The sequence below is a fragment of the Falco rusticolus genome, chromosome Z (genome assembly GCF_015220075.1).
Source record: "Falco rusticolus isolate bFalRus1 chromosome Z, bFalRus1.pri, whole genome shotgun sequence".
Taxonomy (NCBI): Eukaryota; Metazoa; Chordata; class Aves; order Falconiformes; family Falconidae; genus Falco; species Falco rusticolus.
This window is the reverse complement of record NC_051210.1, coordinates 34,672,440-34,688,722: the sequence shown is the minus strand read 5'-3', so window position 1 is coordinate 34,688,722 and position 16,283 is coordinate 34,672,440. Positions and strand designations below refer to the sequence as shown.

Below are 16,283 nucleotides of genomic sequence, written 5' to 3'. Positions count from 1 at the left end.
GAAGAATGCAAAAGTAGAGTGTTTTTCTCATAATTATTAATTAAAAAAATATTTTGATTTTTTAAATAATGATCATCTAAATGCCAGTTCAAAACTATAAAGAAGTTCAGTGTCTTCTAGTGTGTTCCAATTTCACCTTCAAACAGATATTTGAAACCTATTCACACTGTATTACATAAATATACGTAAATACTATGCCTTGAGTCTTCTTGTATTTGGACTAAATCACATTTGTCAAACATCTGAGGAGGCTGTCTGGGAAAGTGACTTGTGTTAACAATGCAAAATTTTGAGAGCCTGGTTACTCAGAACACTAACTTAAATAACTCTACATTTCTAAAAAAATTTTAGTACAAAATTCAGATCTAGACAATAACGGGTTATGGAAATGATCCGTATGACAAGAGGTTTACCTTCTGTAAGTAAATAAAATGTTACAGAAAGTCCACAAGAACTAGGAGAACAAGATCTAAATATCTTCCAGGTCCCCATGAAACTCCAGAAATTACTGTTACTGAAGCACACAGCAGGAAACACTAAATTTTAATGCCTTTTGAAAATGGATGTTTTGATGAGTTTGTAAGCAGTCTTTATAATTCTGGATGTAGTATTGACATATTTACATATGTAAATTGACTTGTGAACAATGACACAAAACACATTTATAGAACATTTCAACATGTTTTCATGGGCTTTAAGAGTAAAATATGTACATAAAATTAGAGATAGTTCCAGGGCTGTGACACTCGATCCTTTGTACTAAGTTCTGAGCATTAGTGCACATTAAGAAATTAAGAAATGTCAGTATGGAAAATAGAAAGACAGAAAGCTTTGAGATACTGCACATGCATTTACTTTTGTCTTTGCATGTAACTGTATATTTTATTTTAAAATACATATAAAAAATGCATCATGTAACATTTTCCTATGTGTACCCAGAAGCTGTAAAAATCAGTAGCATAAATTAAAAACATGACAAATGAAGAGAGAGACTGAGGGTTAGAATATTGTCACTGTGTACAGATCATATGTGAACACATACCTGGGAGAATCTGTTCCCACATACAGTTTTGTTTCTCTTTGCAGATGTTGATGAATGCGAACGCCATCCATGTGGAAATGGAACTTGTAAAAACACAGTTGGATCATATAACTGCCTGTGTTACCCAGGATTTGAATTAACTCATAATAATGATTGTATGGGTAGGTGATGTAATCCAAACTTTATTTTCATTGCTTCTGGTTTGCTATTCCAAGGAGGATGGTAGACATTTAAAACTCAAACAGAAAACAGGTCAGGGTGCTAAGAAAGTTAACTGAGTGCAGTAACTGATACTGCTACCAGCCCTACTATCATTTTTTAAATTAATTAAAAATAGTTTTTACTGGCCAGCTTGAGATAACGAAAACTTAATCTCTGGACCACTGGGGCAACCTTACAGTTCACTGACAATGCATCCCTCACCTCCATTAGATCCCCTGGGTAATTACAGCACATGTCCTTGACTACTAGCACAGTCCATAGGCACCACTCAGGATAAGTATATATAATATCACGCTACCAGTGTTGTCTCATGAATTTAAATCAGTTCTTTATTTCCCTGGCAAGGGCACCTGGCAAGGAAGCTGCACACAACTAGTTTTAGGCAGATAACCTAGAAGCCTTAGGTTTCTGCATGGTAAGAGACAGAGTAAGCACCTCTCTGTCCACTGTGAATATATTAAGAAACCTGGTTTTCAGCATAAATGATTGAAGTTAGCTGGTGCGACACCCCAGACATGCATACATCCAAATAACTCCCAATAATAAATGAGCAGTTGTGCTTGTGTGGACTGAAGAAAACGCTGGTGAGGACATAAAGATTTGGCCTAGAGCTACCTAAATCTTTATGGGTGCAGGAAATAAATTCTATATTTAAATAAATTTATATTTATTTATATAAATAATATTTATTCTTATACTTGACACTTGCACACAGTGTGAAAGAGAAAGCAGACCAACAGTAGGAAAGCCAGTACAACTAATCTACCAGATCTGCACTCCTAAGACAAACTCTGCTTATACAAAGTTTATACAGGCATTGTGATTTCCTGTTCTCTAATGCAGAGGACACCAGAACATCTGATGGGTTTGGACAATTTAAATTCCTGGATACTTGTGATAAAGCAATTAAAATTTTCCTGGGCTGAAGAACAGGATCATAAGTCTCTGGAGATCCTCTCCTTTGTGCAATGTAAGCCAAAGGAGCCGAAGACTTTACATTCCTTCCTGCTACAGAAGGAAGACGGGACCAAGTCTATGGGTTGCTTTCTGGTTCAGAAGAGAACTAAAACATCTTAAATAAGTATTTTAAATCCTCTCCTCCTACAGGAAAGAGAAAATTAAAAACTTGTTCAAGTAAGAAGAGTCTGCTGCCAAAGAATGGCACTATTTTTGCCAAGGAAGTTCTTTGCTTTGGCCATATAGCTGCCAATCTACTGCCAGGAGCATCCAGCACCACTTCTCCAGGCTCTGCCTTCAAGGAGGCCAAGAAGCCCAAGCTGACTCAGAGAGTTGGCCTTTTGTTAGCACTCCTCTTGACAGCTTGGAAAGCCTTGGGGCTTTATTCCAAACTATCCGAGCCATTCCAAGACATCTTCTGGTATTTCTGCTTGTAGAACAGTAACACAGAAGAAATGCACTATGGAATAAACTAGTAACACAGGCACAGCTACTGGCTGAGGTAGATCTTTTTCAGGAGCTTGTACTTAGTGTTTCTGAAGAAGACTTAAAACCTCTTCAGTAAAACTAAAGTTAATCTTCAACACTCAAATTCAGGTTTTGTGAAACAGTGATGTGTAAGTTGTTCTGAAGATGCTTATCCAACCTCCTTTTCATTTATTCTGACACTTTCTCATCTATATTTTTCCTTATGCAGTGCTCCTTTAAGTCTGCATTTTTGAAGTAACTCTACAAACTAATAAGCATTTTCAAGCCTCATTTTCAGAACTGTTGTGAAGGAGAAAATCATCCTGTGGAAAGCAAATGACATATTCTAAAATTTGAAAATGACAAGGCAGGTTTTAGGAGGAAACTTGAGTGCATATAGATCCAGATAAAATTCAGAACATTTTCTTTTCCATGTCTGGACTTAGTATTATACCATCACTTGGCAGTAATTGGATGTCTCCAGATGCAGTAGCTGAGGTAATGCTGCAAGTTTGAAAATTATAATACCCTATAAAAAAAGTGTTGTTTAAATAGAACATATACCTTAATGCACTTGAATGAGAGTTACTTTCCACTAGCTTCCAGCTGTTCCCATGTTGCTGCATTTACCTTTTCCACAGAAATATATATTGCAGCTTGAGTGTGTTTATAACATACTGTGTATGCTACGTTGGGACTCAGCTCTCACTTTGGGGGTTTTATTTTGGTTTTTTTTTACAGATATCAATGAATGCAGTTCTTTCTTTGGTCAGGTGTGCAGAAATGGACAGTGCTTCAATGAAATTGGTTCCTTCAAATGTTTATGTAATGAAGGATATGAACTTACTCTAGATGGCAAGAATTGCATTGGTATGTATGATCCCACATGGAGATGTTTAAGTACTGATGAGCTGAAACAATCAAACTGTTAGATCTCATCTAGGGGAAAGCACCGCGGTATGAGTGCCTAAGTACAAAAAAAACCACAAAAAAACAAAAACAAACACAGTGACTTTAATGAAAACACAGTAGAAGTAACTGAGCTTAGGAATAATTGTTGATCTTCTAGCATTTAAATGCCTTATAAAAGAAAATTTTAAAAGTATCCTACAGTCTTTTTCATGAATAAGCCTGTTTTGTTACTATAAGAATTACATGTTTCTAAACCTTTCTTGCTTCCATCTACTCTCCAAAGATACTAATGAGTGTGTGGCACTACCCGGTTCATGCTATCCTGGTACCTGTCAAAATTTGGAAGGATCATTCAGATGCATCTGTCCACCAGGATATGAAGTAAAAAGTGAAAGTTGTATTGGTAAGGCAAGTTGTAATTGTTGCTTCTGAAGAATTTAAAAATTAGAAAAAGTGTCTGGTTCTGATTTGGTGGAAAGTCGTTGTACACCCTCATGTTTGTGAATGTTGCCCAACTTAAAATCATGGTGACAGGGAATAGGTAGGAAAAGTCTTCAGGAGGATGTTTTAAAAATGGAAGGCAAGATATTTTGTACATTAACATCATCATTAATGCAAACAAAAATACTTGTTAAAAAAATGGTATTTTATCTTTCATTCCCTTTTTTAAAAAAATTATCATTTATTTTAAAAAATCTGTGTACTGGATTTATATAGTGTTTACGGGAAGGTAATTACTGGCAATTAATGCATGAACTAAGCCTCTGGTTTCAGAGGGCTATGACATTTTAAAATCTTGATAAAATTATGGAGCTTATGGGAACAATTGCTTAAACTGGTTTCTTGTAAGAACTGGTTTCTGATTTTGTATTTTGTATAATGGCTCTTCTATGCTGACATTCACAGGAAGAGGCTACACCAGGCCTTTCATCAGTCTGCATGTTCTTGTTTGTTCATTCAAGCCTCATTTAAAGGCTTGAATATCATTCAGGAGCTGAATGTCACACAATGACTGAAGATTTGGTGTGGCAGAGAATGAGAAATAAATCCAAGTTACAACTCCCTTTTCCAGCAGAGCAAAGCACAGGACTATTGTGAATTTATTGGGCATTTAAATTAACTACATGGGGCACCTGGCAAGGAAGCTGCACACAACTAGTTTTAGGCAGATAACCTAGAAGCCTTAGGTTTCTGCATGGTAAGAGACAGAGTAAACACCTCTCTGTCCACTGTGAATATATTAAGAAACCTGGTTTTCAGCATAAATGATTGAAGTTAGCTGGTGCGACACCCCAGACATGCATACATCCAAATAACTCCCAATAATAAATGAGCAGTTGTGCTTGTGTGGACTGAAGAAAACGCTGGTGAGGACATAAAGATTTGGCCTAGAGCCACCTAAATCTTTATGGGTGCAGGAACTGGATCACAGGAACTATTTTGAATATTTGTCTTGAACAACAGGATTTATTTTCTATGCCCTAGAGTTCTCTCATCCTTCTGTATCATGCCACCATATTCAGTTTGCCTGCCAATTTCATGGTTTCTTTTGGCAGCTGCTGTTCCCATATTAGCCGTTATGTTTGAGATGAATTCAAATCATCTGCAGTTGTAAAATCATGAATTTAAAATGAAAGCTTTTGGTTTTCCAGCAATATCACAGGTTATGGACACTTTAGTATCCTCACAGAATCTTTTTGGATGTTTTTGACAGCATCAGTGACTGCCTGAACAGATTTTTACCTGAACTGAGTAAAAGGCACTTAATTGCATTCTTTTTTTCATTCTGCCATGAGTCCAGAAAGTTTTCAGCTAAAGTACCTAGAAAATGCCTAGATAATCACATGTGATTATACTAATACTTTGATTAATATTATGACAGTTCTTGCAACATACATTTCCCATTACTTTCTATTGATCTAAAATGCAAACTTTATAAGAATTCATTACTTCTGTCTGTAGCATGAAGGTGGGCAATGGCTAGATTACTTTTTGAGCTCAGAGTGATTATAGGCAGGAAAATGAGAGCCACAGAAAAAGTCTTAGTTTTCATCGAGCTATTTAATGTATTTCCTTCAATTTTAAGGGAATGAAGGGGAAAGGATTCATTTACTTCCACAGTCTGGCTAGTCACCTGTTCATTATGGCCACAAAAATAGTTTCTTACAGTAGTTCCAAGCCATTCATTACAGTAATAATCAGTACTTCTAAAGAGCATTTTTTCCATCCCATTAATGCAGCTGAACTGCTGAGCTTTGTATATTAGCAACTGCCACACTAACTGGGAAATTAATTACTTTTTTCACTGAAGCAAACTGACATAAAATGCTTCACATAGTAATAGCCTGCCCATGGGAAGCTACAGCAGAGTTTAGTCATAATGCCAGATTGTGGTAGTGGTTTGTTCATGTGCTATACCTAATAGTAACTTCTGAAAATGGGACTCAAGGTAATATTTTTCAGAAGTAACATCAAAGAATCTATTCCTCCATCACTCTGCTTATATTTTCCTTGTGATATATTTCCATTTTTCCTTACTGGCTTAATACAGGTTAGTTTTCTAAGATTCAGTATAGTAGGGAGTCCAACCAGTATCAGAGAAATTTGGTGACGCAGCATCTGTGAAGAATACCTGTTCCTGCATACATGTTAAGATCAATATGGATATTAATGTAAAGTGCTTATACAGCCATAGATCTCTTTGATGGTTCTTTTAAAAACCCTTAGTAAAAGACTCGGGAGGGGTTGTACTGCAGGTATAATTTTTGAGGTTTATTAGAATACACTTTCAGAATTTATTAAATTACAATTAACTCTGCAAGTTACTTTAGCAAGGAAGCTTATATCTTCTGTCAGTATTTGCAGAATAAAATTAAAATACAGTTTTAAATAATAGATATGAAAAATTAAAGGTCTATTAATGTATTACTTTTCTTACTCTGTCTGTTGTCTATGTAGATGCAGGATATGCAGCCTGGTACTGTTTTAGCTGCAGAATTTTATAGGCACTTAATGTTTATGTTAAGTACTCTCATCTTAACGTTTTTGATACTTATAAAAAGAACTCAATTTTAACAAAATAAATCTCACAGTTTTATAGTCATAACAATATATCTTAAATTATGGAACTGAGCAGGAAAAAAAATTAAATAACATATCAAGAATGCCTGTGGAAGACTAGTAAATACAAATCTGAATATATAAATATAATCATAGGTCTCTCGCTGCTAATAACTAGCTATAGTTTCAGTTCAGGAACAAAGTCAATCAGCATGAAAAAAGCCCACCTTTAATGACATGGAATCCCCAATATACAAATTTTTAACAATTCATTTCTGGATGTTTTATGTTTAGAGAAAAATATTTTCCTTTTCAGAAATATATGTTTTCCTCTGTTTCAGCCTGAAAGTTTTTATTTGATGTTTATATTATAAATATGACAAAGAACAGAGAATGGGATTTGGAAAGGAAAGTGCATACCAGTGAAACACTCCAATTTGAAAGAGTTGGTGGAACCTTCAGGCTTCTTTGTCTCTTGCATGCCTTATTGGAGGAGCACTTCCTGCTGAAGTTAAATAAATAAATAAATTAACAATCTTTCTTTACCAAGGAATTCATAGCCAGTGGCATTATGGTGAACCTTTTCTCCGTTAATTTACAGATATTAATGAGTGTAATGAGGATCCCAATACCTGTCTCTTTGGCTCTTGTACAAACACTCCAGGAGGTTTTCAGTGCATCTGTCCTACAGGTTTTGTGCTGTCTGATAATGGACGGAGATGTTTTGGTAAGTTAATGATTAAGGAATGTAATAATTTATTCTGACACATAACAGATACTCTCTAGAATGAGTAAAAAGGAACCTCTGCAGGTCCTTCCAAACTGTGTCCTTATGAGTGCTGGAAAGTGCTTTCAAAATAGTATGAAAAACAAAGACCTTATATTACTCCTTTCAGGGCTAGACAGTTAAGATCTAACCAGGAAGGAAGTTAGCTACAAGTAACTGTATTTTCTTTTTTAGATACTCGCCAGAGCTTCTGTTTCACTAACTTTGAGAATGGGAAATGCTCAGTGCCAAAGGCTTTCAACACCACAAAGGCAAAGTGTTGCTGCAGCAAAATGCCAGGAGAAGGATGGGGTGATCCTTGTGAGCTCTGTCCAAAGGAAGAAGAAGGTACACATCAAGATTTAAAATAAAGCCTTTTTAGGTGGGAGAAAAGGAAAAGCACAATTGTGTTGTAACTTTTTGATCATTAGAGATCTTTTTGGCATTCTTTCTTAACAGGCTTTTCTAGAACCTTTTTCAGTTCAACAAAATTAATATAATTAAATAGATGAAACCACAGCAAAAGAAAAATACTGAGTTGTCAGTTGTGCTGTGTAGAGAGATGAACTAGTAGCCTCCATCTGTAGATCTAGTCTGCTTTAGGCAAAAAAAAAGAGCAAAATGGGATAATGCCAAGAATCCCTGAAGTAATCAACAGTTTTCAGTTCTTGGTTTTCTCCAAGTACAGAAAGGGGAAGGCACCAAGAACCACCACATTGAAGCTCAATGAGTTCTAGAGCTGCTTCCCTGACCTAGAGACAGTTTTACTTTTGTATCTGGCCAGACAGCATAAAGACTGTGATTTAAACAGTTGACAGTTATGAAAAGTGTGATATAGAAGATTTTGGGATGGCTTTAACTGTCTGTCATGGTTCTCTGTCTCTCACTCTCTTTTTTAAATAAACATACCTCTACAGCTGCTTTTCAGGATCTCTGTCCATATGGTCATGGAACCATTCCTGGAATTGATGATACACGTGAAGGTATGTATACTTTTGCCTGAGAATTTAAACAGAAAGTATTTGTACTTAAAACTAGACTTGGATATTATAGTATGTGATGACTAATTCCCCACAGCCCCAGGTGACAAGAGGCTGACCTCTAATAAATGTGGACCATTATGAAATGCGAGTTAAAAGATTATCTTTAAAATTGCGTGGCTAGAGACAAACAGAATAAGGTGCTTAGGTGTTTTTTTAAATGCTTTTTTAATGCTTTTTTAAAACCTGATACAGAAATGAATCAGCTAAGTGGTTGCCAATATCTTTCTGCTTTTTAGATGTTAATGAATGCCTTGAAAGCCCAGGGATTTGCGCAAATGGTCACTGCATCAATACTGATGGATCATTCCGCTGTGAGTGCCCCATGGGATACAACTTAGATTATACTGGAGTACACTGCATTGGTATGTATATATTTCATAAACTCTAAGAATATTAACACTGGAATTTAAAACACAATTTGAGATGTGTCCCACTTCTCTTCAGTTTGCATTTATTCATTATATACAGATACTGATGAATGTTCAATTGGCAACCCGTGTGGAAACGGTACGTGCACTAATGCGATTGGCAGTTTTGAGTGCAACTGCCATGAAGGATTTGAGCCAGGCCCAATGATGAATTGTGAAGGTAACCTGTCCTCTTTATTTTTTTTCCTTCAGTTTTTGTTCAGTCCTCAGTATTCAAATTATTTTATTAACCAGACCTGTGATGCTGTAATAGCTAGGAGGAAAACAAGTTTCTCTGCTTGAAATATGTCATTGAAAAAGAAGTCCTGAATTGACTTAAGCAGTATTTTTAGTTTATCACAGTATTTCCCAAACTGCATGTTGTGGTAAGTTACATTTTTCAGGTCCTTTTTGGAAAAGATGAAGGGAGTAACTGTTGAGACTAGAATATCCTCATAAATGGTATAACTAACCATGGCAAAAATGCCTGAATTGCATACCACTTGTCATAACTGAGGCAGAGCAGTTTTTATTTTTTTACCTGAAAAAAAAAAAAAAAATATTACCCTGAAGTCAGACCACTGGTCCATCTAGTCTGTTATTTCATCCTTTACAGTTGAAATACTATTTTAGGGTGAACTTTCTGCAGTTCACTCCTCTAATACAATAGCTAAGGATATAGGGAAAATACGATGTGAACTGGGGGTTGCCTCCCTGCAGAGTGGGTTTAGTATCGACTTACAGACCTGTTGTCTAAGAGTCTGTCCAGTACAGTCTTGAATCTGCTGATACCATCTGTCTGCACAGCCTCCTGTGGCAGCAAGATCCAGAATGTCACTACTGTCAGTACTTGGAGAAGTATTTTCATTCATCTGTTTTAAACTAATACCCTATTACTTTCATTAAGTACCTCTGATTTTTCATAGTGTGGGAGCAGTGTACAACCATTCTGCTTTCAGTGGATGATCAGTATCCTTCTTACAAATTTTGTACTTTTTGAATCACAATTATTTGCTTTTTGAAGCAAGATTTTTTTTAATTTTTTTGAGTTGGGAAAAAAGCTGACTACTCCCATCACACAAAAATACATTAAAAAATTATCATATAATAAAAATCTGAAATAGGCATGTCCCAACTTGTCATTTTAAGCTCAAGTAGTTCCATATTTATTATGCTATTATTTTTAAGCAAAGCTTTGTTCAGTTTTCTCTGGCTACTCAAAACCAAACATCCACAAGTTTTTGGTTTGCATTATTAATTTCTGATACTTTTTAGCTGATAAGAGAAGCGTAGGTGTTAGAAAACCTTCTTGGTGATTTTTTTAAAAACTTTGTGGAGAATAATTATTTTTTTCCTTTCTATTCAGATATAAACGAGTGTGCCCAGAATCCCTTGCTGTGTGCTTTTCGTTGTATCAATACTTATGGTTTCTATGAATGTACATGTCCAGTTGGCTATGAACTAAGGGAAGACCAAAAGATGTGCAAAGGTAATGACTTATGTATAAACTTCTCCCCAACTTCCATCAACCTATACTGGCTAAAGCATAATCCAAATATTTCTGTGCACCTTGCATTTATACTCTCAGTGGAATGTAGCAAACAGCCCAGCAGATGATAATTTACTCTTTCAGAACTCATGTAGAACCAGTATCTAGTGGTTTTACTATCAAGTATACCCCTTGATGGGGATCGTAAAGCCAAGAAGGTCACAATGGTGAAGTTCATTGTTAGCATGACAAGATGATACAGTTCATAAAGATTAAAATGACTGCAATTAAACATAGTTCTTCGATTTTTCTTCAGTGCTTGTTAGTTAGGGAAGTCCGTATGTCCTTTTTCTTGAGAAAGTGCTAATTGTTTTCAGTAACTGAAACTACTGGAAATAATACATACACTTTTTTTTCCAGATCTAGATGAGTGTGCTGAAGGACTCCATGACTGTGAATCAAGAGGCATGATGTGCAAAAATTTGATTGGTACCTTCATGTGCATTTGTCCTCCTGGAATGACCCATAGACCTGATGGAGAAGGCTGCACAGGTAAAGCTTAGAAAGAGGACATCTACTGAATACAAAGAAGCAAGCAAATGAAAAATCCTCTGTATATGAATATAGAAAAACAGAAAATAGCAATTCATAAAGCACACTCAGGACAGCTAATGATGTGCAACATCTTAAACTTTCTTTTTTTGTTTCAAGGTTTGACCTTATCTGACAGTAGTTCTAAATGACTAATAAGTATTTCAGAAGAAAACCTCTGGTTTTGTTTCTTTTGTTGTACAACAAAATCAGAAAGTTTTTCAAATGTGTTAGATTTAAAAAATTAAGTTGCCAGACAAAAGAGACCTCATTTGATGAGTAGGAAGCAAAATTATCATAAATAAAAAGTTATATTTCCTTTAGCATTAACACTGTTTATGAATAATGTGGCAGTTTCTTAAAGAGTTAAAACTGTAAGATTCTGAAACAGCATATAAAAGCCATGGAAAGCAAAAGATGTGGAAACTGCCATAGTTCAAAATAATTCTCCATCCTGTAAGCAAACAGTTTTCTTCCATCATTTTCTCAATTAGTTGAGGGGGAAATGGTAGCTACATTTTGGCAGATTGTACTTTCTTGTGGTACTTAAAAACCCCAAGAAATTCCAGAGTTCTTTGTGAACAGAAGTAGCTGAGGCTGTCATTGGCTCAGAGATTAAAAAAAACCCCAAAATCTAAACATTAATGTCAGTGAATGCTTTAAATGAAAATATTTTAAAACAATATTCCTTCAGGAAGAGAATGAGTACTGTCCTTTACAGAACTCTATGATTTTTTTCAGGGAAAATTATCTGTATTAACAAGAATTCTGCCATTTTTGCCATGTTGTGCTGCCTCTAAATCACCTGAGGTTTTTCTGAGGTTTTACTTTAGGCATCTATAAAGATGAATAATGGCTTACAGTATCTGTGCCATTACTAGGAAAGAAAATTCACAGACTATAAGCTGTTTGAGGGAAATTATATGCAGACTGAAATATGACTGATTAAGGAGAGGTCAAACTGTATTTAGAGACTCTTATTTAGTGATTACAAAGTGAAAATTTGTTACTCAAATTGTGCATGTATTCCAATTTTATTTAAATCTTACTTGCCAGGAAAAAGTTACAACTAGAGCTTCTGCTGCAAGTGTTTTCTGCTTCTAGTTATAAGTTCCACAGAACATGCAAGAATTAAAGCTTTCATCCTAGGATGTAGTGCATAAGGAATGGAATAGGATAGGTTTTTTTGGGAACACCCTTTCCAGGCTTAATTATTTGCTGATTTTCCTCCTCTTGCACATATTTAGCAAATATTACTGCAGAATAATTACTGCATTCTATGATTCTGATATATTTTCTTGTAATAATTTATTTGATTTTTTTATTATATTTTTGTAAAGATGAAAATGAATGCCGCACCAAGCCAGGTATCTGCGAAAATGGTCGTTGCATGAACATTATTGGGAGCTACCGATGTGAATGTAATGAAGGATTTCTGTCAAGTCCATCAGGCATTGAGTGTCTTGGTAAATGCCTCTTTCATATACATTTAATCTTGCATTGAAGTATAAAAGATGCAGAGTGTAAATTAGGCTTCTGAGTACCTGTCTTACGTGGACAGGCCAACAGTAAGGCCATATAACTCTCATGTTTACAGAAATCTAATAATGATTTTATTAATTAAACAATCATATGATATTAAATAATTACAGGAATGGGGAGCATCTTGAGAATGTCAGCTGAGTAGCAGTCAGGGGCCTCACATAGAAGTGTCTTATTTCCAAAGGACATTGAAGGATATATGGTGCTGAGCAACACTATCCAGGCAAAATACAGGTATTTGTAAAGAAGAATCAGTAATTAGTTACCTTAGATCAAAAACTAGGATGCAGAGCAAAATTGTTTGCACATTCAGAGTGCAATCTTAAGCACCACAATACTGCAGCTGGGCATCTGAATTTTCTGTACCTTTAATTCAGACAGAGATTATGAATGCAAAATACAAAAAACTGCAAGATGTATTAAAAAGTTTTGAGGCAGGCCTTCATTTCAAATGCTGATGAAGGGGGATATATTCATCAACCTCATATTTCCTTTTCAGTATGTTCAGTCTTGTCATTTGCACTACAGTATTAATTGTTCCCTTTTTAGAAATCAAAGAAAACTGCAAAATTTACCTTTTCATGGTCAATGTTTAAGTATATATCTATATAAAGTGTTTTACAATAATAAAACTCTATGAGTATTTATTAGTATTCTTGCATCAAAAATACCTGTATATTATGTACTTTGTATATTGTATATATGTATTTATTTTGTGTATTATATATAACTTTCTAGGAGAACAGAAATCTGCTGAGTCTTGCAAATTACTGCAGCAAACATGCTGCCTCACACAACTGACTTTCACAAAATCACAGAAGCACAGAATGGTCAAGTTTGGAAGAAGATGATCTCTCTCTAGAGATGATCTAGCCCAACCCCCAGCTAAAGCAGGTTCACCTAGAGCAGGTCATGCAGGATCTTGTCCAGGCAGGTTTTGAATATGTCCAGAGAAGGAGACTCTACAATCTCTCTGGGCAGCCTGTTCCAGGGCTCTGTCACCCTCAAAGTAAAAAAGTTTTTCTTCATATTCAGATGAAACTTCCTGTATTTCAGTTAGTGCCCATTGCCCCTTGTGCTATCACTGGGCACCACTGAAAAGAGCCTGGCCTCGTCCTCCTGACACCTGCCCTGAAGATATTTGTAGACAGACATTGGTAAGATCCCCCCTCAGTCTTCCCTTCTCCAGGCTACACAGGCCCAGCTCTCTCAGCCTTTCCTCACAAGGGAGATGCTCCATCCCCTCATCATCTTCACAGCCCTCTGCTGGACCCTCTCCAGTAGCTCCCTGTCTCTCTTGACCTGGGGAGCCCAGCACTGGGCACAGCACTCCTGATGTGGCCTCACCAGGGTAGAGCAGAGGGGGAGGACAACCTAATGCACCCCAGGATCTCACTGGCCTTCTTGGCCACCAAGGCACACTGCTGGCTCCTGGGCAACTTGCTGTCCACCAGCACTCCCAAGTCCTCTGCAGAGCTGCCTTCCAGCAGGTCACCCCCAGCCTGTGCTGGTGCGTGGGGTTGTTGGTCCCCAGGTGCAGGACCCTACACTTGCCTTTGTGGAACTTCATGAGGTTCCTCTCCACCCAACTCTACAGCCTGTCAGTAAGGACAGATTTATTTGATGTAAACAGTTATGTTACCAAGCACGCAGAGTACATTCTGCCTAAAGCCAAAGTCTGCATTTTACCTGATTCGTGTAAGAAATGTACAGGTTCTATTCATAGTTGTGAAAGAGAAGGTCAGATGGGTGTTGATACATATACACGTGCTGAGGGATCTGAAGGATTTTAACTTTTTGCTTTAAGAGAAAAAAAAAAATTGATCATTTGAAAACGTGTCTTTCTAGACCATAGTTGGCAATGTCTCCATTTTAATTAACAAGACAGGTGACATAGACTATTTAGAATATATCTCTGCAGAATTTAGTTTCCATTAGTACTGGAAGCTGCCATCTCTGCTCTCCTCAGCTGCCAGTTTGAAGAAAACTTGTAGGAGCTTAATGACTCTGAGGTTTTGTTCCTCTTTTATGATTGACAGGTATTAACCTTACAAATTAAAGAAATAGAATTAGAAAGGGGCAGACCAACCCTAAGGCCATATAAATTATACTGGGTTTATTGCCCAACAAAAAATAGGAGTACCACTGAAAAAGTACTGAGTTTCATAGACACTTTTAAGTGCTAAGGGCTTTGTCATTTAAAACACATCAGTGTAATTACAGATGATCAAACATGATATTTTGGCCAGTAAAACAAACTTCTAACACCACTCCAACTTGTCAAGTGCAAGCCAAACATAGGCAGCCTAAGTGGAAGCTCAGTTTGGCCCTGTTTCACTATTAAGCAAGCTCAGCGGGTACACCCCAGGGGACAGCTTTCTTAGAAGTAAAACTCTTACCCAACCCGTGCAGGTACTGAACTTTAGGGGTGTCTGGAATACACTTGGAACAGCAGCAAATTATCAGAAGGCACAACAAATCTGAAAGTCTAAGTCAAAATAGACTTCACAGACTAGCTGCTAATAATCTAGTGCTTGCATGTGTTGACAGAACGCCAGAATAATACATCAGACGCTTAACAGATCAGATCTTTCTCTCCTACTCTGTCTTGATCTTTCCACTTCTTCCTTACAGATAATCGCCAAGGGTTTTGCTTTGCTGAAGTTTTACAGACAATGTGTCAGATGGCTTCAAGCAGCCGGAATCTTGTCACTAAATCTGAGTGCTGCTGTGATGGAAGCCGAGGCTGGGGTAACCAGTGTGAGCTCTGCCCGCTTCCCGGAACCACTCAATACAAGAAGCTCTGTCCACACGGACCAGGCTATACTACAGATGGAAGAGGTATTTGCAGGGGTAAAAAAAGGAACAAAAGGGGAAAAGAATATGCTCACATGTCTAAGAAAATGAAGAATTTTCTTTGAAGTTTCTTTGAAGAATGCCTGTGAAAAAAGTTTGCTTTTTCAAATGCTCTTGAGAGACCAGAAATTAAAAACACCTTTAAACAGTAGCTGCAACCAGAATACACAGAGCTCTGCAGAATTTTCAGGGCTGGGATCTAAAACAGGAGGTACTAACCAGTAACTAAAAGCTAGAAATGATCCCAAAGCTTTTGTATGCTGAGAAGTTGCATACATGGCAAAGGCAACAGCAGTTGTTCTAACAACAGTCCCAGTGAATGCTTTGCAGTTACTATTTCCACACAGAAGCAGAAGCGAACATACATTTTTACACTGTGGTGAAAAAATTTTGACATCATCTTATATGACATCATGTAAGAAACTTCTATGGGTTTTTTTTATTTATTTTGACCTCACAAAACTGTAACATGAGTACCTAATGAAATAGCAGGAAGGTCTTGATACAAAAAACCAATAATGGAAATCTGAAAGAAGTTTGACTTTGAATTCAGATCCATTTTTAAAGAGAAAGGGTAAAGTTCCTATGATAAGTGTGATGATGAGGAACTGTGAAAAAATAGAAGAGAAGAAAAAAGTCAAATTTAACACTAAAAAGTGACATATTTAATATCTTCTGTACAGATATTGATGAGTGTAAGGTCATGCCAAACCTATGTAGAAATGGACAGTGTATAAACACTATGGGCTCCTTCCGATGTTTTTGCAAAGTTGGCTATACCACTGACATAAGTGGCACATCTTGTATTGGTAAGATTCAGTATCTTAATAATCAGTTATTTTTTTATTGACATATCAACCTCTGTAAACCTTTGTATCGAAGCAGTTTTTTCTCTTTATCTCTTTTCCATCTTTTCTATCTTTCTTTT

General features: G+C 36.5%; 1 protein-coding gene across 1 annotated transcript in view; it reads left to right on the top strand.

Moving 5' to 3' along the window:
• Nucleotides 1-16,283, top strand: part of FBN2 (fibrillin 2) — a 174,351-nt gene that overhangs the window by 152,026 nt on the left and 6,042 nt on the right. Inside the window, exons 46-58 of the mRNA XM_037373880.1 lie at nt 1,087-1,203; nt 3,431-3,559; nt 3,885-4,004; nt 7,263-7,388; nt 7,623-7,775; nt 8,345-8,410; nt 8,707-8,832; nt 8,939-9,058; nt 10,244-10,366; nt 10,787-10,918; nt 12,298-12,423; nt 15,134-15,340; nt 16,039-16,164. Coding sequence (XP_037229777.1) covers nt 1,087-1,203; nt 3,431-3,559; nt 3,885-4,004; nt 7,263-7,388; nt 7,623-7,775; nt 8,345-8,410; nt 8,707-8,832; nt 8,939-9,058; nt 10,244-10,366; nt 10,787-10,918; nt 12,298-12,423; nt 15,134-15,340; nt 16,039-16,164 — 1,671 coding nt within the window. The remainder of the gene's footprint in view (nt 1-1,086; nt 1,204-3,430; nt 3,560-3,884; nt 4,005-7,262; nt 7,389-7,622; nt 7,776-8,344; nt 8,411-8,706; nt 8,833-8,938; nt 9,059-10,243; nt 10,367-10,786; nt 10,919-12,297; nt 12,424-15,133; nt 15,341-16,038; nt 16,165-16,283) is intronic.